This window comes from Trifolium pratense, linkage group LG2 (assembly GCF_020283565.1).
Source record: "Trifolium pratense cultivar HEN17-A07 linkage group LG2, ARS_RC_1.1, whole genome shotgun sequence".
Lineage (NCBI taxonomy): Eukaryota > Viridiplantae > Streptophyta > Magnoliopsida > Fabales > Fabaceae > Trifolium > Trifolium pratense.
Genome location: NC_060060.1, coordinates 4,876,219 through 4,904,142, shown reverse-complemented (window position 1 = coordinate 4,904,142; position 27,924 = coordinate 4,876,219). Strand labels below are relative to the sequence as shown.

At 32.7% G+C, this 27,924-nt stretch overlaps 4 protein-coding genes across 7 annotated transcripts; 1 reads left to right on the top strand and 3 right to left on the bottom strand.

Moving 5' to 3' along the window:
• The first annotated feature begins 8,022 nt into the window (after positions 1–8,022).
• Positions 8,023–22,399, top strand: LOC123906484 (ABC transporter B family member 15-like). Of its 4 annotated transcripts, XM_045956403.1 has the most exons (8): positions 8,153–8,580; positions 11,015–11,069; positions 14,030–14,208; positions 14,927–15,384; positions 15,795–16,335; positions 18,183–19,139; positions 20,296–21,642; positions 22,122–22,399. In XM_045956403.1, exons 1-8 carry the CDS (start codon positions 8,335–8,337, stop codon positions 22,179–22,181), a joined length of 3,843 nt encoding a protein of 1,280 aa, XP_045812359.1. In that variant the 5' UTR covers positions 8,153–8,334; the 3' UTR covers positions 22,182–22,399. The 4 variants fall into 4 exon arrangements, with proteins under 4 accessions (XP_045812358.1, XP_045812359.1, XP_045812361.1 ...); XM_045956402.1 differs by lacking the exon at positions 22,122–22,399 and having other exon boundaries at positions 8,023–8,580; positions 20,296–21,991; XM_045956405.1 differs by lacking the exons at positions 11,015–11,069; positions 22,122–22,399 and having other exon boundaries at positions 8,443–8,580; positions 20,296–21,991.
• On the bottom strand, positions 22,396–22,968 carry LOC123906485 (histone H3.3-like). The gene has a single exon (XM_045956407.1). The coding sequence runs from the start codon at positions 22,885–22,887 to the stop codon at positions 22,477–22,479; it is 411 nt and encodes a 136-aa protein (XP_045812363.1). The 5' UTR covers positions 22,888–22,968; the 3' UTR covers positions 22,396–22,476.
• Positions 22,969–24,176: 1,208 nt separating this feature from the next.
• On the bottom strand, positions 24,177–24,817 carry LOC123906483 (putative ripening-related protein 1). The gene has a single exon (XM_045956401.1). It carries the CDS (start codon positions 24,794–24,796, stop codon positions 24,230–24,232), a length of 567 nt encoding a protein of 188 aa, XP_045812357.1. The 5' UTR covers positions 24,797–24,817; the 3' UTR covers positions 24,177–24,229.
• Positions 24,818–26,049: 1,232 nt separating this feature from the next.
• LOC123904016 lies at positions 26,050–27,744 on the bottom strand. Its single transcript, XM_045953716.1, has 3 exons — positions 27,255–27,744; positions 26,135–27,072; positions 26,050–26,076 (listed from the first exon to the last, which is right to left on the bottom strand). The coding sequence occupies exons 2-3, from the start codon at positions 27,068–27,070 to the stop codon at positions 26,050–26,052; spliced, it is 963 nt and encodes a 320-aa protein (XP_045809672.1). The 5' UTR covers positions 27,071–27,072; positions 27,255–27,744.
• Positions 27,745–27,924: the final 180 nt, after the last annotated feature.

Sequence of the window (27,924 nt, the reverse complement as noted above, 5' to 3'; positions counted from 1 at the left end):
ACCGCCGTTAAAAAAAGACGGAATCCATCTTGTCCATCACTTCATTAAACTTGGAGTATCCCTTATACTCTCTACTAGAATCAACTTTATGATTGAATTGTTCATTTGCTAATTTTATATATATTCAAAATAATTTCAACCTTCTAAATTTTCTTTCAATCGTCAAAATCCAAAACTACAATACTTTGTGACTGCATAAAATTATATTTCATTTGTATCCACCTTTCTCCTAAGCCAATTTTAAACTCACATTCGTAAAACGTGGCTACATGAAATCACACATTCTTGTAATTATCCAAATTCATATCACTACTTAGCTTTTTATTACTTCCACGCCATTTACACTTTATGCACGTACTACAACCAAATTATAGAATATAGAATATATACCTAAACTACACGTATATGACATGGTTTTCCATTTTCATATTTTCCCATTTTTTTGATACACAATGACTAGTCCTATAACCAATTGATAATGTCATATTAGCAACAAACAAAATTACGCAACTAGTCCTATTGCTTCTTCTTTTTTATTTTTATAAAGCAAAAGGTGTATTCAAAATAAAAGAGAAAGAACTTTAAAAACAAAAAACAAAAAATAAAAGAGAAAGAAGCATCATCCAAACTTTTTTTTCTTTCCTAACTATACTATTGTATACAAGCAAATACTTTATTTATATATATGGTGCATTTAATCTTTGAGTAGTGTTATCTACACACAAAGTAAACAATCATAAAAAGGAAACAAAATTATCTTACATCATACCATGCATATATGGACATAACATGTTTCGTGAGAGAACTAAATGCAGAGGAAAGAAACTCATATGTGCAATTTTTATTAGTATCAAAATGTTGACAAGGTCATAAAGGTGGGATACTTTATAACTGAGAGAGTCCATAAATTTAATGTTTTAAGGTTTTGGATGAAAGTGTGATTTTGGATGTCAATGTGTTGATTCAATCCAGTAAGGTTCTCTCTCACGGTCGAACAGAGCCCGATTGGGAGAGCAATAAGTTAGTGTTGATGGATTGTGGACACGAAGGGACTCTCACACATGAGAGGAGATGTTGAGATATATCAATTGTTCACACTAGTTGGAAGAGTTAAGTACACTTTATAAGTGAAATGACCCATAAACCTAATGTCTTAAAGTTTCGAGTGAAAGTGTGGTGTCAAAAGTCAATTGTAAAGTTGTCTAATGTCCAATGTGTTGATTCAATCATATGAGTCTCCCCTTTATGGTCCAACAGTTGTCAACGTGCCACTCTTTATAAACTAATTTTAAATCTTATCTTTCTTTTTTTATATGGGATTTTGGTTTTTTATGGGATTTAATTAATGTGTAAATATAATCGTGCTCAACGACATTGATTGATAAACTCCAATATAGTATTATATATATTTTTTGAGTCAAATTTAAACTTAATTAGGTGGGATGAATTCATAGACTCTGTTATCATATTAAATTTTATGTTAATCTTAATTAGTTCTTACAAAATCGATTTGTAAGATTAATAATGTCATTTTTTTATAAACTTATTTCAAACATTATTTTTAATATATGTGGGATTTGGATTTTTTTTTCCAATAAGTGCAGTGGGGTGAGGACCTAATGTAATGGCATGGTTTGGCCTTATGTTTGGGCTAATTCTAGCCATTAACAATGGCATTAAAGATGCAAAGAGTGATAGAGGAAGCAAAGTAATATCTTATTAAGCAAAGCAAAACAACATGAATGGAATGTGTAATGGGAAGGCTTTTGAGGACAGAAAGTGATGCCTTCCTAGTAAGATTTTTATCAAATAATTGTGAAGAGTCTTATCAAGATATATATGTTCATAAAGGAATTCATGGCTACAACAACTTTAATTTCCACTAAACAAGAACAAAAAGGAGGTTCTCATTTTGGAATTTTTCTTTAAATTTATAGGATCTTTTTTTTTCTTTCAAAGGGATCAGAATCTATAGATTGATTCTACCATCTTTGTATGTATGATTGATGCCAACATTGACCACTAAAGTTTTGGTATAAGGGTATCCATGCTTGAAAAATCTACATCACTATCTTTCCATGAAAATCATAAACACTTTATATCTCCACATTTCAAAGATTAATTAAGAAAAGAAGAAGGAAAGAACAAAAATTGAAATACATATAATAACTTTTTTTCTTTTACAAAAGTGTTGCACAATGCTCATCATCACACTAATCAAATTAATTATGAGCTTGTTTATTTAATCTTTTATAAGGTGTAGAAACACATGTGAAATGATGAAATTATTATTATGAAATGTGAATTAACTAAAGAAATTGTAATAATGATTGTTATAAGTTAAAATAAAGATATAATATGTGTACCTTAAACAATGTTGGAAGAATTCACTCCTCTTGGATTCACAAAATTCAAGTTGGCATGATCAAAGTAGATAGATATGTTGACAAATCAAGAATCATAGAATATCTCATATAATTGTTCTTTGGCTTCTTGGCACAATAAAGATTTAGGGTCATCACAATTTTAGTGTACTAATTACACAAAACTTTGTTTAATTTGATGAACGGTGATAGTGATCAATGAATGTTTTTATACTATAATATCTCCTAATAATGCTGAAAGCATGTTGGAATATTTCAAATTAAGAGATATTTGTTTTAATTTTCTCTCCTTGTCAAATTTTTGTTTTTTCGTTAAAACTATACTACATCCCTCAAAGTAATACTCATATACTACATGAGAATGTTGATAAAATTTAGCAATTGTTGCTGTGAATTGTTGAGTTAGTTGTTTTTTACTAATTAAGAAAGAGATCAGTTTCTTAGCTATCCTCATCAAAATTGAATATATCGTATTTAAAATTGAATTAATAAGGCATTAGATTATCTTTATAATAGAATAATTTTCTTTATCGATTAAAGTGTTGTGAATTTCTGGTCACACCAATAATTTGATGTGTGCAGCGAAAGAGTGACAACTAAAATTAAGAGGAATAGTGATAATAATAATCCAAACAAAATAAACAAATGAAAGAGGAAAAAGAATAAGAGAAAAACGAACAATATTATTTATTCAGTTCGGTCCAAGATGACCTGCGACTAGGGGAGAGAGCAATCATCCGTTCCACTATCAAAGAGAGTAACGTTACAAAAGGATTCTCAAACGGTAATCCACTATGGGTTGGTCTGGTGGTATTGACTTGAGACCTGAGAGTGTCTTCCTCCTTAACATCTCAGGTTTGATTCTCTGTGGTGCCAATTTGAGTGAGCTAATTTAGCTTCTTCAAAAAAAAAAGGATTCTCAAAGGGTTACAAGATGTTACGGTGAAACAGCTTGTGGAGCTAGAGGGCGAGAGGCATTCCGAGGGTTGCAGATGAAGATAAATCTTGTGGGACTACGAAAGGCAGTTGGATGCAAGAGGAAGAATCAAACCGGGAAGCTTGTGGGTTTAGAAATGGTTGTTGGAAGAGAGTGGAAGTTGGTGTCAAGATCAAAGTTCAAATGAGACTTGGACTTAATCTTAATCTGTTGTCCTGAATAGAAGTTCAAGACGAAGAGATCGTAGCAAGATGGTTGATTGGAAGTTGACATCACCATCAATTTAAAAGCAATGTTGTTGAGTATGCCTTGAAATCTCAGCTTTCCAAAAGGTCATATCAGAATTAGCAGTGTAGGACTGTCATGGGCGTGCGGCGCATTAGCTCAGGCACACGGCGCAATCACGTGCACATTTGTTGGTTTCAGCACTGTATTTTGTTTGTTTGTTTGTGACTTGGATTTTGTTTCTTTTTAAAGCATATTGGTTTCTACTTTAAAGACATATATTTTTCCATAAATAGAGGTTGTTTTATTCTTAGATAAATAAGAGTGAAGTAAGAGAGGACTAAGATTTGTCACCACAAAGATTATGATTTTAAAGAGAAACAAAAGGGGATTTCTCTTGGTACAATTCTACTAGAGGTTGGATGAATTATCCTTGATTCGGCTTGGGAAACACTATATCAAATTGAGTCTTTTGGCCACGGGAAGAGATTCGAGAAAATGGTAGAATTAGGTTTGAAGGCTAATTCTTATAACCCACTTTTAGGAATCTTGTGTAAGGTTACTTTATTAATGGAGAGATGCTCTCTCGTCCAGAGTAGGTAATTTTTGGATAGAACTAGATAAACAAACTATTGTGTGTTCTTCTTGTTCTCTTTCTCTCCTTCGCCTGATTATCTTTCTTATGGATTATTATTATCTCTATTCCACTTAATTTTAATTGCTTGATTTATTTGTTCCACACATCAAATTTTTCATTCATGTGATTTTAATCAAATTCACAACAAAAGTAATAAAGAAAAGACAATAGCAATCAAAACTCAATCATCTGTAGATGATGGGAAATTTTCTTTACTTCCTTATGTTGAATCCATAAAAAAATTCGTCAATCACAAGAGGAGAGTTTTTTTTTTCGGCTTTATTTTATTTTATTTTATTTTAGTTTATTCCTATTTTGTTTTTATTTTTAGTTAGAGTTTTGTTTAGATTTTTCTTGTGTTAGTGATTTACATTTTACCGCCCGGTTCATTTATTCTTAGGGCTCGTATAGATTAATTTATTTTTTAGTTTGTGAAAAATAGTTTATATAAATAAATAAATTTTTATGTTAATTCATAAGTTCTTGTTATCGATAATATATTATCATAAGTTTTTTTTTCATAAATTACTTTAATAAAATGATACATAAAAATTTATTTATTTACGTAAGTTATATATGTTAGCTTATTTACTTGTATTAATAGTATAAAAAATATCTATCATGTTTTATTAAAGTTAATCTCTTTTAGAATTTTTAAAATAAGTTTTTTCTTTTAAATTTTAAAAATGATAATTACTCAACCGGCCCCACATTTCTTTTTGTGACGCAAAAAATGCACTAAAAAACCCACTTCGGGATTTATTCCCCGAATTATTTTTGCCTTGGTTTGGAGGGGATAAAAGATATAGGGGGGTGGGGGGAAGAGTAATTATCCAAATATTTTTCTTCAGAACTTGGCTTTACTATTGATTACTTATAAGGCTGGTCCAACCATTATATGGACCTAAAGCTAACTCTTGAAAGAGCCCATTTTGAATTAATAATATTTATGACTTCTTTTTTTGGTTAAATAATATTTTATGACTTTAATCAGTATATATTTGTTAATTAACTTTGTACTACACTAAATTATAGACTACCATTTTCTTTTCTTTTTAAAGAAGCAAAATTAAGATACACCCTCAATATCTTTTTGGATATAGCTCATAATACACAAAGGAAAGTTATAAGCCCAATAACAATTAGGTTCTGAGATAGTCCATCGAGCAAGATGGTGAGTAGCAGAAAAAAGAAAAACAAATGCTTATTTGCTGTTTTTTTTATTTTAAGAAGTGGGGCTTTTATTCAATAAAAAGTTCTTGGGATGCAAAGAAAAAGAAGAAGATATTCTTATAGATTATTTTGTTTTACATTCTCATACATTTAAAAAATTTATATTCTTTAACGGGTTTAAGAATAATTTATATATAATATTCGCTCTTTTCACTTTATAAAAAAATCTTTTTAAAAATAAATTGTGAAAAACTTACACTTAGAACACACAATATCTTAAATGTAAATTAAACAAATCAAAGCATGTCTAGAAGAATGGCTACCAATGTTGACTTTTAAATAGTAGTAGTATTTGATAAGACCAAGATTTAGGCACAGCCATCAGTTGCCCAACTTGATTTCCTTAAGCCATTAAGGGTATCTTAATTGATCTAATTAGGTAATTAAGCACACCCTATAGTACGACACTACAATTTGATCAAATTACTTAGCATTGGAGTTGTAACTTCTAAAGGCTATAAGAGGCCATTTACCACACTTTGTATAAACTCAATTGTGTGAATAATCAAAATTATATACATTGCAAACAAGTTCTAATAATGCATTGCAAATACATCTTCACCAATTTATTTTGTTGCCAAAAAGATGTGGGTGGACCCATTTTTTGGCAAACACAACGCAAATCATTCAATGATGCAAGATATGGCATAATAATGATTCAACATTTCAAGCTTCATATGTTGACTAACCAATGAGAAACAAGTAAAGATAAAACAACACATCCACATCATCGGCAAAGAAATCGACCTATTTAGATTAGGATCTGAATCTTCTCCAACAATATATCCACAACATCAATAAAGAAGTCGACCTATTTAGATTGTGACCAAGGATGAAAATCGCACAACACAAATCTTACATATCAATCAAATTCTTTGATATCATGTTAACGTCAGAGATTTATATAAAACGAGAATATAAATAAATAAAAAATGATAAAAATGATGTGAATAGAAGCCGACCTATTTAGATTTTGACCAAGGAGGCAAGAATGGAATCCGTTGTACCACACAAAGCTTGCATATGTTTTTCTTTGTTTGAACTTTGAACAGCCAAGCAAAATATGAATATATTGATATAAAAAAATGAAACAAAACTTCGATCAACAATTGTCGGATAAGTACAAATAGTACTTTACCAATTCAAAAAAACAGCGGAAAACAAAATCTCTAAGTCAACTAAGTTCTTTACGCATCAACTAAGTTCTTTTCTTTAATATCGTTATTAACAATAGAGATTTATGTAGAAAGAGAAAATATAGAGAGAATAAAGAGGCTAAGTTCCGATTAGAATGATGAAAATACTTCCTTTGGTCCTTTTAATAAGGAACACTTTGAAAAAATCACACAGACCAATGAAACACATTTAACATAGTTATTTTCATTTAATACTCTTATAAATTTAAATTTATTCCATGCATACCCTTATTTAATTACTCTTTATTCAACTAACTTACTTATTTTTAAATTCTCTCTCATAAAAAATAAAGGCATAAGTGAAATTGAACATTTAAAACATTTGAAAATTGGTCAAAGTTTTTTATAAAAAGGACCAAATTGTTTGCCCTAAGTGTTCCTTATAAAAAGGACCGGAGGGAGTAGTAAATACAATGATTATATAAATAAAAAAGGACCCTTAACTATTATATATACTCATTATGTACCACAATGTAAGTCATTTTGGTCAAATCATACAAATTAAGAAATTTAGTTAATGTTGTAAGGAGAAGATAAATTATGAGTTAGTTTACAAAATTGTTCTTCATTAATGATATAGGAAAGATAAATGGGAGAATTAAAAGAATACAGAGTAATAAATAGTTAAGGGTATAATAAGAAAGATTGTTTTAAATGTTTCATTGGTAATGTAAAGTGACTTATAATTTTATATAAATTTTTTTCTTAAAATGACTTAACATGGATACACTTTTGCGTTATCAAATACTTCATTTTGTTACAAATCAAATATTTATATATATAAAAGAAATTTAGAAAATGAATAAGCAACAAGACTTAAAAGTTAGAATAAAGAACCCCTCTTTGCAAGTAGCGGCAAAATTGGTCTTCTAAAATTAGTCCATCCTTAAATTGAATATCAAATTTAAAAATAAAAAAAATAAAAATAAAAATAAAAAAAAAAGAGTAAAGAACCTCCCTCACCTTCTCTACATTTTCTCTCTCATCAAATATTATAAGAACAAAATCTGTGTAGGATCTTAAAAGTTTGTTCTATGTTTTTCTTTGTTGATATTTGCTATTTTGCTTATCAAACAAAAACAAAGACTAAAAAATCATGTTAATCATCCTAAATTCCCAATATACCGTTGAATGTGTAGTTATGTTGTTGAAGTTTATTTAAAGTTTCACATTACTTAGGCTTCGAGACTATTAAGATCCAAACATATTTAACATATACTCATCCACCTATAAAAGAGATTTTAGTGCTTGTCTTTCCTCTATATTGGCAGACTGGGAAAGCATTACATAAGCCACTCCAATCGGGAGGGGATTGTCTCCCATGACATTACCCTCCATTGAAATCTCATCCATTCATTTTTTCTATCACATCTTATTTTAATTATTTAAAAAATTATACAGAGTGAGGATACACACATTAATCTCTCATTTTGGATTCTCACGGGAGAGAACCCGTTCCCACTCCAATCACTTGAACCAAATTACCCTTGTACCCCTTGTCTTGTTTTGTTGTCCCCACCACCCTACACACTCCATCCCCCTCTATCTTTCCCTATATAAATTCCCACAAAAGCTTTACAACTTTGAATAACAAAGAAGACCATTATAAAAGCTAGATCGATATGGACCAAGTCACAAATATATAGTGTACTACTTGCTTGTTTTCTTTCTTATCATAAAAAGAAAAGGAAAAGAAAAAAGGGGGTACTTATTGTGGCAATTATGGGTGTCGGTGATCAAAAAAATGATTTCATGGCTAAGAAGAAGAAAGTGAAAAATGGCTCTTTTAAGTCCATTTTCATGCATGCTGATGTTCTAGATTGGTTTTTCATGGTTTTTGGTTTGTTTGGGGCTATTGGTGATGGCATAATGATCCCTTTGGTGTTGTTTATCACAAGCAAAGTTATGAACTCTATTGGTGGCTTTTCTGGACCAACAAGTAGCAATTTTGTCCACGACATCGATAAGGTTCCCAATTTTAATTTTCTCTTTTACTTTTTTAAACTAGAGTGACACTTTGATTTTCGCTTTAACTATAGTCACACTTTGTTGAGATATTAAAGTATAATCAGAGCATCCACAATGGAGCACTCCATTTTTTAGTACTTAAATGGTCCCACATGGACACATCATCAATTTATTATTTTTTTAATAATAGTACCTAATAGGTACACAACCCCTCCAATGGAACATTTCTTAAAAAGTTCTAAAATGAGTCCCATCAATAACTTCACATCATTACAATATATTTAATTATCTATTTTATAATATAAATTGATTGAATTAATGATAAAATTACAAAATTAGTATGGACTATTTTTTTTATAATTCGAAAAAATAATTAAAATTCGAAATTTAATTTAAAATAATATTGCCAAATTTTAAGGATTACATAATTAAAAAATAATTTAAAATAATTAATAAAATGATAATTTATATGATAGGAGTATTTATTTTTTTTCCAACAGTAAAAAGAAACAAACAATGACTACCAACGTCTATATATGGTTGACATTAAATTTTTATGCCAATTTAAAAATTGTGATTTTTTTATTTTATGAATATATTAAATAAAGTGGGTCCCATAAAAAGAAGAGAGAGAGAGAGTTCTTATATTAGAATTGATACCTATTAAGTACTAAAATGTGTTGTGCTCCAATGGTAGTACCTAATAAGTACCATGAGTACCTAATAGGTACTACACCATTGGAGATGGTCTTAGACCATCTCCAATGGTGGGTACTTATTTTTTTAAGTACCAGTACTTAATAGGTACTCCCATTGGAGCAAAACACAAAGAGTACCTAATAGGTACTGGTTCTACAATAAGAAGAAGTGGTACCTATTTTGTTTTTGTGGGTCCCATTTATAATGATGTATAGTTATTGATGGAATGTGTTATTGGTGGGACTTATTTAGAACTTTTTAAGAGATTTGGGTTGGAGGGATTGGGTACTTATTAGGTACTATTATTAAAAAATTATAAATAAGTGATATGTACACGTGGGGTCAGTTAAGTACTCAAAAATGAGTATCTCCATTGTGGATGCTCTTAGTTTACCCTATTTACTAACTCTAATCTTTTATATAAGAAACATTTTGAAAAAATTACATATACCAAGAAAACATATTGTATATAGTTATTTTCATTTAATACCGTTATAAATTTAAATTTATTTTATATATACCGTTATTTAATTACTCTTAATTCAACTAACTTACTTATAAAAATGATCAATTTTCCAAAATAAATAAGGACATAAGTGAAATTAAACATTTGAAACATTTGAAAATTTACCAAAATTTCTTATAAAAATAATCAATTTTTCAAAGTGTTCCTTGTAAAAAAAACCGAATAAAGTATTATTTAATATGTAATTACAATTAAGTAGTGTCGGATTAGAAAAGTTTTTTAGTGTGGCTAAATAAAACTTGCTTCAACTAGTATCTATTACTAATATATTAAAATCGATTACCACCAAAGTTATTATTTTATCCTTACTACTTTTAACCACGTTACAAGTTTTATATCTTTCCTTGTAAATTCACTAAAAAAAACCATAAAAAAAAATATAGAAGAACAAATCAGAACAATCTATACATAAAAGTAGGAAGGAAAAAAGACTATAGGGACCAAAAACATATTTAACCCATAATATATTTTGAGTGTTGTTAGAATTTTTATTATTAACAAAGTTCTGTTTATAGTTGTTTAGGATTCCGAAAGTGTTAAAATAAAATACATTATCAAACAAGTGAATATCATTTAATTTTATTTTTTTTTTACGGATTTTAACTTTTTCTATTTCTACTATTTTTTCACAAACAAACACATTTGTGATAGCTAAATATATTATTGAGGTACCTATAAATTTATAAAATATACTAATTCATTCTATTAAAAAAATATTTTTTGGGTAGCCAATTAATGCATACTAATTTGTGTCTAAAAGTATGTATTAAAAGTAAAAATATTTTTCCATTAAAAAAGCAGTTTTGGTGCTTTTAAGAAATTAATTATACAACTTAATTTTGAGACAAAATTACGATATTATGGATATGTGTTAACATTTTTCTAAATTATATGGGGCTAAAAGATTTCAATAAAATTGTATAATTGTACTCCTTCGTATCACAATATATGTCGCTTTGACACTTTTACACATATTAAGAAAGGTAATTAATGTTATATGGAAAAGAGAGATTATGAGTTGATTTACAAAATTATCCTTCATTTATGGTATGGAAAAAATAAATTGAAGAATTGAAAGAAGAGAGAATAATAAATAGTTAAGGGCATAATAGGAAAAATTGTGACCTTTTAATCACATAAATTCTATAAAAATTTCTTCAAGATTTCCTCTTCACACATAACTTATTTGGTTTGACTTTATATATGCAGAATGCAGTTTTTGTGTTATATGTGGCTGCTGCCTCCTTTTTTGCTTGCTTCCTAGGTGAATTTTAATTTTGTCACTATTTTTGGTTTTTACTTCTCTTTTAATTTCTACTAGTATATGTGTATTGTTGGATATGCCTTGAAATCTCGGTAACAAAAAGTTGGAAAAAATATATTTTGTGAAAGAATATATTTTTTGTGGAAAAATATATTTTTGTGAAAAAAAAATATATTTCCTTGGAGGCCACTTTGACTTAGATTTGTTTTATTTTAAAATAGATTTGTTACTAATTTTTTGGCATATATTTTTCTATAAATAGGGAGTGTTTTATTCATAGAAAAATTGAGAGAGAAAAGGAGCAACAATGTAGGGTTTTCAATTAGGATTTGCCGCCGACACAAGGCTAGGGTTTTAGAGAGAAACAAGAGGGGTTGTCTCTTGGTATAACTCTAGGGTTGGGCAAAGGGGATTGATTACACCTTGGGAAACACTTATCAAATTGAGTCTCTTGGCCACGGGAAGAGATTCGGGTTTTGGGTAGAATTAGGATTAATTCTTGTAACCCAATTGGGAATTTCTTTGTAGCGTTACTCTTTGATATAGTGGAACGGAGGGGCTGCTCTCTCCCCCAGACTAGGTCATTATTGGACTGAACTGGGTAAACAAATATTGTGTTCTTTCTTCTCCTTTATCTTGTTTATCGGTTATTATTATTGTTTATTCCACTTAATTATTGGTTGCCGTTCTATTGCTCCACACATCAAGTTCTTTTATTGGTGTGATTTTAAGACGAATTCACAACAATTGGCGCCCACCGTGGGGCAATCGGAACAATTTGAAGTGAGCACCATGGGTTCTAAGTCGGATATCGAGGGACTTTCCAAAAGCAATTTGGAATTGTGGAAAGTGAAGATGGAAGCAATTTTAATGTTCGGGATGATGGGTAAAACATGGAGTGTTGTTACCCAGTGCCTCGAAGATAAAAAGTTAATGGAGATGGTGAAGACGGTCGGCCTGGAGAGGCGGTGGTAATAATACTCAGGTTACTTCTGAAACAACAACTTTATTATGAGGATGCAGAGGTGTTAGTGGAAGTTGAGATTCGGTGGAGTGTTGAGTCATGGACGTTGAATGCTCCTATCACGTGTGGTCAAAGAATGAATACTTTGAGGCTCTAGAGCTAGTTGAAGGTGGAGTTGTTCATCTTGAAGACGGAAAGCTTGAAGTTCAAGGTATGGGTTCAGTTTGTCTTACGAAGTTTGACAATCGTGATTTTCTTTACACGATGTGAGGTATGTTTCTGAACTTTGATGCAAAGACAGTTGGTCATGCATCTATAACTAGTGGTGACTCTCATAATGTAGTTGAGTTGTGGGACTTTGGGTGGACCTGTTAGTGACATGAGTTTAGTTGGACTAGTGAACAAGGTTTACTAGGTGTTGAACTGAACTGGAATTGTTGGAGACTAACAATAGCTTGAAGTAAGTTTCAGAGGAGTTGAATAGGTCTTGCGTGTTACAAGGTGGAAATCATGGTGGGTATACTTTGGTGGAAACTCAGTTTGAGGTGAAGTCTTCCAATAGTGGTAGACAGTCAACATTAGCTCTTGGCTATCTAATCGGAGATAGGGAGGAGAGTGGTATTGTTGAACCAAAGGGGGATGACCATGAAGACCTTGTGAGTTATGTTTCAATTGTGGCTGAAGAAGTGCAAGACCTTGAGAGGATCTTCAGGGAGGCAATTGAAAGCAACAGTGATCAAACTTGGTAACTTGTGAGACTGCTGGAGGTAGTTGGATACAAGGAGAGTTTGATGTTGCAGCTTGTGGAACCGCCTAAAATTCCAAGGTTGGTTTGGAGCCAAGCAAAACTTCGAGAGTACGGAAGGCATTCCGGGGTCGAAGAGTGGTGAAGGCTTGTAGGGCTATCGCAAAATCCCATGGATAGTCGGAGGCAAGCGATTCTTCAGGAGGACGGAAAAGGCACAATCCGGGGGCTGAAGAGGGATGGTGGAGCTTGTTAAGCTATCTAAAATTCCGATGATAGTTGGGAGCAAGCGTTTCTTCAGGGAGGTACGGACTTGACCAGTTCGGAGTCTGAAGAGGGTGCGGTGAATCTTGTGGGACTACCTAAAATCCTATGGTAGTGGATGCAAGATCTTCATGAGAGCGGAAGGCATTCCGAGGATGAAGAGGGAGGTACAATCCGGTGATCTTGAATAGAAGATTCAAGATGGAGAGAGCAGCACGGTGGTTGATATGGGATCACCATCGATTTAAAGGCAAGGTGGAGAATTGTTGGATATGCCTTGAAATCTCGGTAACAAAAAGTTGGAAAAAATATATTTTGTGAAAGAATATATTTTTTGTGGAAAAATATATTTTTGTGAAAAAAAAATATATTTCCTTGGAGGCCACTTTGACTTGGATTTGTTTTATTTTAAAATAGATTTGTTACTAATTTTTTGGCATATATTTTTCTATAAATAGGGAGTGTTTTATTCATAGAAAAATTGAGAGAGAAAAGGAGCAACAATGTAGGGTTTTCAATTAGGATTTGCCGCCGACACAAGGCTAGGGTTTTAGAGAGAAACAAGAGGGGTTGTCTCTTGGTATAACTCTAGGGTTGGGCAAAGGGGATTGATTACACCTTGGGAAACACTTATCAAATTGAGTCTCTTGGCCACGGGAAGAGATTCGGGTTTTGGGTAGAATTAGGATTAATTCTTGTAACCCAATTGGGAATTTCTTTGTAGCGTTACTCTTTGATATAGTGGAACGGAGGGGCTGCTCTCTCCCCCAGACTAGGTCATTATTGGACTGAACTGGGTAAACAAATATTGTGTTCTTTCTTCTCCTTTATCTTGTTTATCGGTTATTATTATTGTTTATTCCACTTAATTATTGGTTGCCGTTCTATTGCTCCACACATCAAGTTCTTTTATTGGTGTGATTTTAAGACGAATTCACAACATGTATGATATATGATACAAAAGTATTAACATTGCACCCTCTTTAGAGGGTTATTGTTGGACAAGAACAGCTGAAAGACAAGCTACAAGAATGAGAGTTAGGTACTTAAAAGCAGTTCTAAGACAGGAAGTAGCATACTTTGATTTGCATGTTACAAGCACTTCAGAAGTCATCACTAGTGTCTCTAGTGACAGCCTAGTAATTCAAGATGTTCTTAGTGACAAGGTATCAAAAATTAAATATAATTCATTTTACTTTATATTAATTTTGATTTTCATTCATATAGGATAAAAATAGGTCAGGTTAAATAAGACCATACTTTGATTAAATAGGTTATAAAAGTATAAGATCTATGTGACTATTCTTTATTCTTTAGGAGAGTTTCGTCGTTGGATTTAAATGTGAATGATTAAGTTCTACATCAACTATAAATAGGAAGAATATTGAATTTATAAGAGGGTGACTCGTTAACCTAAATGCCTTAAGGTTTTGGGTGGAGAAGTGGTGTCGTCCTCTCTTATGGTCCTGAAGCATTTGACCTGATGTTTCTCTTGAGCTTCCCCCGGACTCAGTGCCAGAGCTTGGGCAAGTGCCCAGGCTGGCCCGGCTGTAGATCCGCCCATGCCCGGACTCCCTAACAAGTGGTATCAGAGCTGTGGTTCAGCTTGGTGGGGAACGAGAACTTGGTTCTCTAACATTTGACCCGATGTTTCTCCCGAGCTTCTTCAGACTCCACAACACTTTTCCCACCCCGCATTTCTAAAAAACCACGTGTTTCTGGGGGCAAAAACAATGGTCTGTGTTTTTGTCCAGAACTATACTTTCGTAGACCTGCTTCACATTAAAGTATTCTTTCAAAGTGTCTATTTCATACTAAAGTTTATATAATTAAATTTGTAACATTAACAATTAGTTAATTTCTTCTAACTTGAAAACTATGTAGGTTCCAAATTTTTTGATGAATGCATCAATGTTCATTGGGAGCTACATAGTGGCATTAGCATTGTTATGGAGATTAGCAATTGTTGGAATCCCTTTTGTGGTTCTACTAGTGGTTCCTGGTTACATGTATAAGAGAACATTGATGAGGTTAGCTAGAAAGATTAGAGATGAGTACAATCAAGCTGGTACAATAGCAGAACAAACAATATCTTCAATAAGAACTGTTTATTCCTTTGTAGGAGAAAGCAAAACCATGGCTGCTTTTTCTAATGCTTTAGAAGGATCAGTGAAGTTGGGATTGAAACAAGGTTTGGCTAAAGGCTTAGCCTTAGGAAGCAATGGTGTTGTTTATGCTATGTGGTCTTTAATATGCTATTATGGAAGCAGAATGGTTATGTATCATGGTGCTAAAGGTGGTAATGTATTTGCAGTTGGAGCATTATTAGCACTTGGTGGATTGTAATTACACTAATACCCTTTATCCCATTCCATTTAATTCATACTTTAAAAAAGTTGAATCAGCAACGGAAAATTAGAGACGAAAAAAAATGAAGCTAGTCTGTAAATGCAAGAGATGTCATGTTTGCAGACCGGTTATTTTTTTCGTCTCTAATTTATGTTACTCATTCAAGTTTTTCCAATACTAGTAGGTCAAAAGTTTCGTACTTTGTAACTTAAGGTTTAAACAATGTTTTGAAAAATGGTACACGGTCACAATTGTTGTCGTGTCATCATGGCTTTTAATTTTCCACGACCATATTCATGTCCTCGTGAGTTGTATTTGACTGCAATTCTCGACAATATCAAGGATTTTAACATGATCACGATTTAAAACTTTGCGCTTAAATTTTTTTTTCCTTGTGTGACAGGGCTTTAGGAACTGGTTTATCAAATGTGAGGTACTTTTCAGAAGCAAGTGTTGCAGGAGAAAGAATAATGGAAGTGATAAAAAGAGTTCCGAAGATAGATTCAGAAAACATGGAAGGTGAAATTCTAGAGAATGTAACAGGAGAAGTTGAGTTCAACCATGTTGAATTTGTGTATCCATCAAGACCAGAAAGTGTAATCTTAAATGATTTTAGCTTAAAAGTTCCATCAGGAAAAACAGTGGCATTAGTAGGAGGAAGTGGTTCAGGAAAATCAACAGTTGTATCACTTTTGCAAAGATTTTATGATCCAATTGGTGGAGAAATTCTTGTTGATGGAGTTGCTATTCATAAGTTGCAACTTAAATGGCTTAGATCTCAAATGGGATTAGTGAGTCAAGAACCTGCTTTATTTGCAACAAGTATTAAGGAGAATATACTTTTTGGAAGAGAGGATGCAACATATGAAGAAACTGTTGATGCTGCCAAAGCTTCTAATGCTCATAATTTCATTTCATTGTTGCCACAAGGATATGATACTCAGGTAATTAGTGCTAATTACTTTCTTTGTTTTTTATTTATTTTCACCACCGGGGCACACTGGACCGTCTAATTTAGTTCGTGGTGAGTTATGGCATCAAGTGATTACAACCCCTCCTGATCGCAATTGCGCAAGATCGAACTGTGGTCTTCCCTACCAAGTCTAGTATCAATCACCATTGGACCAACTTACTATTGGTATTAGTGCTAATTACTTTTGTCATTATGCTAATGGCCAAAAATGAGTGGAACTAACTATTCTATTATAAAGTAGGGTCATGCTAACTAGTGCCCCCGGGCACTAGTTAAGGATACAAAAAAAACAATTTTTGCATTGGAAATGACACTTTTTATACTTTACAAACATTGACTACACAAGTTTTGATATAATTTTACTATAATTAGTATCCTTAACTAGTGCCCCCTAAAGTAATTAAAGGGTAAAAGTATTATGCTTATAGATAATACGATTATTTTATCTTTACCCAAAAGATAAAGTTATTATTGTTCAACTTTTGGCTAGTGGTATCATATCATATAATATTACATCAACTTTAACCACTTAATCAACATAATTTCTACCTTTTTAGTCCAAAAAAAAGAACATGTTTCTTTTTCTTTTGGTACAAAAAGGAACATGTATATACTCCAATCCAATGGTATATACTACTATAAAATAAGTTAAAATGGGCTTGGAATTCTTTATATTTGTACTCCAAAAAGTAACGATTGTTCATATATTCTTTATATATAATTCTATAGACTATAAGGAAGTGTAATTTGCATGTTGTCATCACAACTTTATGTCTATGCAGTATGCTCTAATAATAAAACTCAATAAGATACTTTTTAAAATAGTTAAGCAACTAATTAGGAATTTTCATTGGAGATGCTACTATAAAAATTAAAATATATTAGATGCTAACAGAATCAATCACAAAACATATCAAGTAGTAATGGCATGAATAGTTTTATGCATGTCTAAAATTAATCTCATACTATTTATTTTAAAGGACTCAAATATCTTATTATCTAGATCAATCTAAAAACAAATTTACTAATATTTTGGTGGTCCACGTACATTATAATTTTTATTTTTATTTTTGACTAAAATTGTCCACGTACATATAAATGAATCACCTTATCTTTTCCCTTCTAATTCACCGCAAATGATGACTTTTAGGAGACAAAAATTTCATTCATGGCCAACATATCTCTTGACCAATTTAGATGAAATTATCACCACATGACATCTATTTCCAACTTGTTAGAAAATTATTTCTAAGTTTGGCCTCTGCGCACCATTTTTATGTACTAAAAAAATAAGTATAAGAATCGGTCAAATTCAATCCTACAAAAATTAAAGTGTAAAGTGAAAAATATCCTCATTTATAAACATATATTCAAGCTATCTCGTAATCGATGTGAGACTCTTAACACACTCTATCGCGCTTAACACTATGGGACTTGATTAAGTTAGGTAAGTCAAAAAGAAAAAAAATACTATGGGACTTGATGCGCAAATATAAATGATGGATGGTTCGCTCAGAAACCTGATAAAGGTAGTACATAACATAACTACATATATTCTGTCAAAGAAAAAAACATAACTACATATATATTTTGTAATTTAAACTAGTACATATAAAAAAAATATATGTACAAAAATATTAAAAATGTGTTTTTTTTTTACTAGACTTAAATGCATTCACTAAAGATCCGTGTGATCCAGATATGAATGGAGAGGGGAATTCTTCTACATCAATTACATATATGAATCAAACTAATTCTTCTAAATCACAGAATTGTGTTAAGTTAAAATTAAGATGTTAATTGTATGTTGTACTACAGGTTGGGGAGAGGGGAATTCAAATGTCAGGGGGACAAAAGCAAAGGATTGCAATTGCAAGAGCCATAATAAAAATGCCGAAAATTCTTTTGCTAGACGAAGCAACAAGTGCACTCGATTCTGAATCCGAACGAGTAGTCCAAGAAGCTTTAGACAAAGCCGCGGTTGGATGCACCACCATCATCATTGCTCACCGCTTATCCACCATCCAAAATGCTGACATCATTGCAGTCGTTCAAAATGGTAAGATCGTGGAATCAGGATCGCACGAAAGCCTAATGCAAAATGCCAATTCTCTTTACACATCCCTTGTTCATCTCCAAAAAAACAAAAATGACCAAAATGACAACACTTCGTCTATATTGAGTAGAGATCACATGCAAAACACGAGTAGTGGTAGACTCGTGAGTCGTTCTAGCTCTTTCAACTCAATGACACGTGGTGGTAGTTGTGGTCGTGCTGATGATGATAATGTTCGTTATAACAATGTTGTTGAAGATGTTGTTAATAATGTTGTTGTAGTTGATAAAAATAATAGTAGTACTAATAATAAGGTGAAGAAGGTAGAGGTTCCTTCGTTTCGAAGGTTGATGGAAATGAATGTGCCGGAGTGGAAGCAAGCGTGTTTAGGGTGTTTGAATGCGGTTTTATTTGGTGCGGTTCAACCTATATCCGCATTTGTGATAGGGTCAGTTGCTGGAGTTTATTTTCTAAATGACCATGATGAGATAAAGAAAGAAATTAGGATATATGCATTTTGTTTTCTAGGGTTAGCTTTGTCCTCAATGATTTTTAATGTGCTTCAACATTATAGCTTTGCTTACATGGGAGAGTATTTGACTAAGAGGGTTAGAGAAAGAATTTTTTACAAAATACTCACTTTTGAAATTGGGTGGTTTGATGAGGATCAAAATTCTACAGGTGCTATTTGCTCTAGACTTGCCAAAGAAGCCAATGTGGTATGTTCTCCTCAATTTTTATTTTCTTTTTAAATTTCATGTTAGTATAAAATCTATATACTAAGATTCACATATAAAATGAATTTTAAATAAAATTTCAAATAAATTTTTTAGAATATCACCAACATATTTTTACACATGCATCCATTTAAATATCACCAACATTTTAAAAACTAACCTACCAAAGTGTCAATTGAGTGCATGGGTAAAAAGTTTTATATCGCCAGTGAATAGAAATTAATCTATTTCTTTGACAAAAAAAAACAAGAAATTAATCTACTTCCATGTATTATATATATTAAAAAAAAAATACTCCTATGTGCATTTATTATGATAGTTGCTCTTGGCACTCCTTAATTGCTCACACTATATAACACACAACTATAAGATATTTCCTCGTAAGATTTGCACTATCGTGATATGGAGATGTCTCCGGTAGGATTTGCACTAGCGGAAGATACCTCCGGGTAAGATTTGCACTACCTGGAGACAGTGGCGGCCTGCACACATGTGCAGGGTGTGCGACAGCATCGGGCCTCAAAATTTCGAGGGCCTCAACTCAAAATAGGTCCTTAAAATTTTGAGGTCCTATAATATTACTTATATATTATTTATACCTATAAAATATCAAATGTATATTGATAGATTAATTTTTATGTCCTAAAATAATAGTTATATATTGTTAATGTTCATAAAATATCATATACTCGTAAATATAGTTCTAGTCCATTTTAATCTTTGCATAAAATTAAATCTTAGATTAGGATGTTCCTTTTTTTACGTTATATACAAAGATAATTATTTTGTATTTCTTGTCCCATTTGATTTAATGCAACTGGCTTAATATTAATAATTTATATGTTCGCAAGAATAAGAATGATTTTTTTTTATATTATATGCAATTTAAATCGCCAATTTTTTTTATTAAGGGGCCACTTTTATATTTTGCACAGAGTCTCCTAAAACTCGGAGACGACCCTGCCTGGAGATATCTCCCGGTAGATGGATAGGGGGACATGAGGGGGATTCTGATCAATTTAGGGGTCAAAGAGCAACCATCTTTATGAGTAAACAAAAATGTAATCCTATGTATATATACTTTGTGCATTATCTATTTTTGTAACTTCTGCTTTTCTTTTTCAAATTGATCATACAGGTAAGATCTTTGGTGGGTGATAGATTGTCACTAATGATACAAACTATATCAGCAGTGGTAACAACATTCACAATGGGTCTAATCATTGCATGGAGATTATCCATTGTTATGATAGCAGTTCAACCAATTAACATATTTTGTTTCTACACAAGAAGAGTCCTTCTTAATAACTTATCAAGTAAAGCAATTAAGGCTCAAGATGATAGTAGCAAAATATCTGCAGAAGCTGTTTCAAATCTAAGAACCATCACATCTTTTTCATCACAAAATAGAATCCTCAAAATGCTTGAAAATGCTCAACAAGGCCCAAGTCATGAAAACATTAGACAATCTTGGTTTGCAGGTATTGGGCTTGCTTGTTTCCAAAGCCTCAATTTTTGTACTAGGGCCTTACACTTTTGGTATGGTGGATATCTTGTGTCACATGGTTATATAACAAAAAAAGCATTATTTGAGACTTTAATGATTTTTGTTAGCACTGGAAAAGTTATTGCTGATGTTGCTGGTAGCATGACTAATGATCTTGCTAAAGGTTCCGATGCCGTTGGGTCAGTTTTCGCAATCCTCGATAGGTCAACGAAAATTGAGCCAGATGATTTAGAAGGTTACAAGGTTGAAAATCTAATAGGAAAAATTGAACTTCATGATGTACATTTTGCATATCCTGCTAGACCTAATATGATGATCTTTCAAGGATTCTCAATTAAAATTGATGCCGGAAAATCCACGGCTTTGGTCGGGGAAAGTGGTTCTGGAAAATCAACAATCATAGGACTAATTGAGAGATTCTATGATCCTTTTAAAGGGACAGTGACAATTGATGGTAGAGACATAAAGTCATATAATCTAAGGTCATTAAGGAAACATATTGCACTTGTGAGTCAAGAGCCAACATTGTTTGGTGGTACCATAAGGGAGAATATTGCATATGGAGCTTATGATGATAAAGTTGATGAGAGTGAGATTATTGAGGCATCAAAAGCTGCAAATGCTCATGATTTCATATCAAGCTTAAAAGAAGGTTATGAAACATTGTGTGGTGAAAGAGGAGTTCAACTTAGTGGTGGTCAAAAACAAAGAATTGCAATAGCTAGGGCTATATTGAAGAATCCAGAGGTGTTGCTTTTGGATGAAGCAACAAGTGCACTTGATAGTCAATCAGAAAAAATAGTGCAAGATGCTTTAGAAAGAGTTATGATTGGAAGGACAAGTGTAGTTGTGGCTCATAGGTTGAGTACTATACAAAATTGTGATTTGATTGCTGTTTTGGATAAAGGAAGTATTGTTGAGAAAGGAACACATTCATCTTTGTTGGCTAAAGGACAAAGTGGAGCTTATTACTCTTTGGTGAGTCTACAAAGAAGACCAACCAACACAATTGTTGATTCTTCTCATGAAATCAACTAAATAAACAAGATCAAGTTTTTTCATGTTTGAAGGTTGAAACTATAAAGAAGAATTGATGATTGAGTTGTTGTGATAATGTGTGAAATTGAAAAGAAAATTGAGAAGAGGCTAAATGGTTATGTCTTGGCTTCTAAAATTTTCTACGTATACAATCAACATTGCTGTCTTATTTATAAACACTAGACGACCGAGACTTTGGTCTTACTTGTTATTTTTAACTAAGAGACCGGAGTGTCTACTAATTATCAAAAATATAATTTAGTCAAAAACACTTTTTTTTAATAGTAAATAGATATTTTTGTTTATAAAATTTAACGAAAAATATTTTTTTTTTGTTGGTGCGTCTAAGATGAGAGGATTTAAGTGATGTCTTACTTTTTGACCGACTCCAAATGTTTGAGTTTATAATTGCTCTAGGTGTAAGTCTACAAAGAAGACCAACCAACACAATTGTTGATTCTTCACATGAAATCAATTAACCAAACAAGATCAAGTTTGACTATGTAATCTTTGTTGGACTCTGAATCCTAAGATTAACATCATCACTATCTAGGTATGTTTTATATGCAGCTAGAATAGTAAAATATGGAAAAATAAAGAAACTTCACATATTGACGTAAAAATGAAGAGCCATGAAAATTTTAAACAGGTAGATATCATCATCTAAATAATGGTTCAAAACTATAGAACGCATATAAGAAAACATTGAATTGAAATAAACCCTAAATCATATAATCCTAAAATAGTAATATATATCCATATGAATCCTTAACCCTAAGCACGTTCACCACGAATACGGCGTGCAAGTTGAACATCCTTCTGCATGATCGTCACCCTCTTAGCATGAATTGCGCACAAATTGGTGTCCTCAAACAATCCAACCAAATAAGCCTCAGCAGCTTCCTGAAGAGCAAGAACAGCATGGCTCTGGAATCGCAGATCAGTCTTGAAATCTTGAGCAATCTCACGAACAAGACGCTGGAAAGGAAGCTTACGGATCAAAAGTTCAGTAGTCTTCTGGTATTTACGAATCTCACGAAGAGCAACGGTTCCAGGACGATAACGATGTGGCTTCTTGACTCCACCAGTAGTAGGAGCAGATTTCCTAGCAGCCATGGTGGCAATTTGCTTCCTTGGAGCCTTGCCACCAGTGGATCTGCGAGCAGTTTGCTTAGTACGAGCCATTGAATCGGAATCGGAGAATAGAGAAAGCTGAGAAGAAGATTAATTAGGTTTTCCAAGTGTTATTGCAAGGAAGAAACTCTAATGAGGAATGAGGAATAAGAATGAATAGAAGTGTTTATATATGAGTGGATTAATTATGATTAGGTCGGTTGAATTTGGGATGAGAGAGATTGAAAGATCGTGGACTTTGAAATTGAATACATCAACGGTCATGATCATTTTTTTAATAAGAAATATTAATTGTGATCCGTGTGCTTGTTTCTTATTGGTTGATTTTGTTGAGTTGCGGATTGCCAGCTAGGACAATTTGTGTTTCTTTTCAATCAGCATATTTTATTGCTTATAAAAAAAAAAAAAAGATCAGCATATTTTATTTAGAGATTCAGTTTTTTAATTATTACTAAAAAATTACTATAAGAAAACTATTAATAAAAAACTAGTCTTATTAGCGTGATGGTTTACGGGAGTACTGAAAAACGTACCCTAATAAACCTCAATGATTTAGCGAATTTATTGTTGTGACATCCAATTTACGCATGCCTAGTCCACCAAATTCCTTCGGCTTAGCCACTGTAAACAATGTTGCTGAGACTCCATGGAAGGGCATAGATGAATGCTGAGACTATGAGTAAAAGAAGAAGATAAGGTCATAGTGAATGCAGAAGCAAGGAAATTTGGGAACAAGTAATAGGCACAGAATAAGCCTATGTGAGCTTAATCGAATTTTACTAGTTCAAGTTACATCAAGTGCATATATTAGTATTTATACAATGATTAAGACATAACTAACTCTAACAACCTCTAACAGAAATGGTTGTAAGCTAAAGCAATGAGAAACTAACAGCTTGTGACAGTTACTTGTTTGACAAGTAACTGCTCTACTATTCATTCTTCACAGCCACAACACTCCAAAAGGACAGAAGGTTGGTCGCATTGGCCGAGAGGTCTGGTCGTCTTAAGGGTCAAGCAACTGCCGGAGCTGCTAAAGCTGATAATAAGAAGTTTAGATTCTTAGAATTATACTTTATTGATTGGTTTTCAATTTTGTTTCTAATTTAAACCGTTTCTGTCTTGTTTTAGTGAAATTCTATTGCATTTGATTATGTGTCATTTTGAATGGCATGAATGTCTATACAATTTGAAAACATTACTCCAATTGAAATATTGCAGTCATGTCATAGGGTGACACAGTTCAAAATGTACTGAATTTTCTTAAAATATAACAGAATGATCACACAAGTAACAACATATGTATAATATACATAATATGAGAAATAAAAGTATACAATACCACATAATTTTTACAACACAAAAACACAAACATGCATTTCATCTATTACAATCAAACATCTGACCATGTAATGTCAAGGCCACCCCATTGATTTTCAGGAACACCTAAAGCTTTCCACACAGCCTTGGAAGCATCAACAATGTTGTTAGGACAAGGAGGTTGATAATCATGATCTTCATCACACCCCTTTGTGGAATCACACTCATCAACAACCTTAGCCACCACACTTTTCCCATTCGCACTGATTTTAATGTTGTTAAGACACCTACTCCTGTGGTTGAACCATCCAGTGGAAAGTGCAACTACTGGAGTATCGTCGGAATGATATTGATTATCGCATTCTGAAGGGCCACCTCCATCTCCACCTTTCTCGAAACTATTAATTGTGAGATATGCTTTAGTGTTAGTAGACACTGATGGTGAACATTCATAAGTTGTGTATAATTTTCCTTGAACGCAACAATCAGAGTCATTTTCCTTATTGCATTGTCCCGGTGGAGCTTTCTTTCCCCTAATTCTACCATTTGGACGACATTTTTGAGCTTCGGAATACACAAAACTTGTTAAAACAAGAGTAAACAATAAAAGAAAAGAAACATTGGGGCAAAAGCTCTTCATTTTGTCAATGCAAGTTATGTATGCAACCCTATGTCTCTCCTCTTAGTTCTTCTTCTTAGTGTTTGATGCTAAGATGGAGCTTTTAGTAGGGTATATATAGGATACATGCAAGGGGTGGGGGGAGGTTAGTTTTTGGGTCAAGGTAATGAGTTTTATTCTGCCGTGGTTAATACAATTCCCTCAAACAAGTAAATAAATAACTAATTGATCTGTATGTTGTTTTTATCATATTTTTTTATTGAAATCCACAACATGAAATATAATAAAGTAATATTAAACTCTTTCAAAGAACCAAATACTAGTCAAGTTGTGGTTTGTCTTTGTCATCACTGGCAAACAAAGTAATGTAAAATTAATTCTTTGACCTCAAAAATGTTACAATCCTAGATGCTTTCTTTATGCTTTTTATTTATGTTTCCAGTAAATTAGTTGCAACTCTTTATCAGATAGTCTATTTTCCTTCTTCTTCTGATTGTTCCATGAAGTAAATATTGTAAATGAAACACATAATATGAGAGTAATACTATTTAAGCGTGATTTACGTTAGCCTAACTTAGTAGGGACATATTTTAATATTTAGAAGTTAAGAGTTCCAACCACTAGTGCAGAAAGGGGATTCCACTACCGGCCAAATAGGGATTCCACTACTGGCCGCGGCCGGTAGTAAACACACTCGTCGTTGTAAGTCAATACTTTCCACGACGGGTCTTTTTATACCCGTCGTGGTATGTCAGGTTTCTACTGTATTATTAATTAAATTTATGAGGATTCCACGACGGTTTTTACAAATACCGGTAGTGGTATGTATGAGATTCCACTACGGGTATTTTCAATATCCGTAGTGGTATGTATGGTTTTCATTTTTTTTTTTTTAGAGTCTGGGATTCCACTACCGGTATTTGTAAATACCGGTAGTGGTATGTATAGTTTTCATTTTTTTTTTTTTAGAGTCTGGGATTCCACTACCGGTATTTACAAATACCGGTAGTGGTATGTATGGTTTTCATTTTTTTTTTTTTTAGAATCTGGGATTCCACTACCGGTATTTGTAAATACCGGTAGTGGTATGTATGCTATTCCATTTTTTTTTTTAGAATTGAGGATTCCACTACGGGTAATTACAAATACCCGTAGTGGTATGTTAGTTTTCACTACTGATTGTTATAAATATCAGTAGTGGTATGTTAGTTTTTTTTTTTTTTTTTTTTTTCGTTTTTTTGTAGCTTCCTGTGCCTGCATATTAATATGAAAAATCAAAACTCTAGAACAGTATGCACATCCTAAAATACCAATTCCATCACCTGATAAACAGTCCTAAAATACCAATTCCTAAAATACCAATCCTAAAATACCAATTCCTAAATTTGGAAACAAAGAGTCAATTTTCTTCCATTGCAAAGAATCAGCTACATGGCGAATTTGGCCATCACATTTTCTCTCTTCTGCATGCCATCTAAGATTCTTTGCGTCATTTGCATTAGCAAACAATCTCTTGAACCTTGAAATTATTGGTAGGTACCATACGACTTTCGCGGGAGGACCCGTTTTGGTCACCTCATCATCACTAGAATCACCATCTTTCTTTTTGTAGCGAGACGCCTTACATGTCGGACAATGATTATAGTTTACAAACTCTTTTCGGTATAATATACAATCATTAGGGCATGCATGTATCTTTTCATACTCCAAACCCATTGGACACAATACTTTTTTCGCCTCGTAATAACGATTTGGCATTACATTACCTTCTGGAAGCATTTGTATCAACAATTCAAGCAATTCAGTGAAACTTTTGTCGGTCCACCCATTTTTTGCTTTCAAATTAAACAATTTTAACACCGCAGACAAACGGGTAAAATTTGTGCATCCCGGATACAATGGTTCATCCTTGTCACTGCATAAAGTTTCATACACATGCGCCCTCTTAAACGAATCTTCTCCAATATCACGCATCATGTCTTCCAGTCGATCATCGATATCCACACTACCACTTTCTCTATGGGACACACTTGGCGTTGCAACTACTTCACCGTGCCATATCCATTGTGTATAATTTTGACAAATCCCGTCACAAATTAGATGATTCATGATTTCTTTCTTAGTACGTTTTGGTTCTTTATTTGCACAATTTATACACGGACATAGAAAAAGTGGAGGAAATTCAGGAGGAGGACGTTCTAGTTCAGCATTACTTTCCGCAAACTGTAGAAATTCCATCACTCCATGTCTGTACTCAGTACTTAATCGATTAGCTCTCATCCAACTACGGTCCATACCTACGTTTCGAAATTTATGCATTCTAAGTTAAAGGAATGACTAGGTTGTTACTATTGCGAAACATTCTCTCGCCCTATTTTAATAAAAATTCATAGCCTATAACAGAATGACTAGATTATGCATTCTATTTTAATAAAAATTCATAGCCTATAGCTTCTATGTTTTGAAATAGAATCGGTACCTGTAGATGAGACCGTGATTGAACCTTCTAACTTCAAACAAAGATGACAACACCAAAAAAGAGCAACACCAGCCCCTGCACAGCACAAGCAACACGCAGGAGCAGCAATCACCGCCTAACGCAGGAGCAGCAATCACCGCCTAACACAGCAACCCCTGCACAGCACAAGCATTGATAATTTTATAAATATGTTTATACAACTTAGTTAATATCAAAACAAGTTGTATGTTTATACAATTGGCCATAAATATTGACCCCTGCCCATGGCCAAGTTGTATGTTTTCTTGAAGCCGAAGCTGAAGGGTATTTGCAAGAAAAAAGATCCCATCTTATAAGGCTATGTGGTGAAGCTGAAGGGTATTTGGAGAGACACTACTCAGCTATCTTAGGCTCATACCAAAACCCTCTTGACCATCTCCATATTTTCCCTTACTATTCTAACTACATCAAACTTGGTCACCTTGAGTAAGTATATTATATGGCAGAGATATTAAGCATTATTCTAACTCCATATTTTCACTCCTTAGCCAACCTTGAATATATTAAGCACTATAACTTGAGTGACTTCTATATACCTTGAATATATTAAGCACAAGGTTAACATGAGTGACTTCTATATACTTGCTTATACCTAACACCCTCATGTGCAGCAACATAACGAATTTTGAAT

Bases quoted from the DNA above. Each gene is read 5' to 3' on its own strand.
- LOC123906484 (XM_045956403.1), top strand. From the start codon at position 8,335: ATGGGTGTCGGTGATCAAAAAAATGATTTCATGGCTAAGAAGAAGAAA. The intron at 11,070-14,029 runs GTGAATTTTAAT...CACCCTCTTTAG, and splicing joins CTTTTTTGCTTGCTTCCTAG to AGGGTTATTGTTGGACAAGA. The intron at 14,209-14,926 runs GTATCAAAAATT...AAAACTATGTAG, and splicing joins AAGATGTTCTTAGTGACAAG to GTTCCAAATTTTTTGATGAA.
- LOC123906485 (XM_045956407.1), bottom strand. From the start codon at position 22,887: ATGGCTCGTACTAAGCAAACTGCTCGCAGATCCACTGGTGGCAAGGCT.
- LOC123906483 (XM_045956401.1), bottom strand. From the start codon at position 24,796: ATGAAGAGCTTTTGCCCCAATGTTTCTTTTCTTTTATTGTTTACTCTT.
- LOC123904016 (XM_045953716.1), bottom strand. From the start codon at position 27,070: ATGGACCGTAGTTGGATGAGAGCTAATCGATTAAGTACTGAGTACAGA. The intron at 26,077-26,134 runs GTATTTTAGGAA...TTGGTATTTTAG, and splicing joins GAATTGGTATTTTAGGATTG to GATGTGCATACTGTTCTAGA.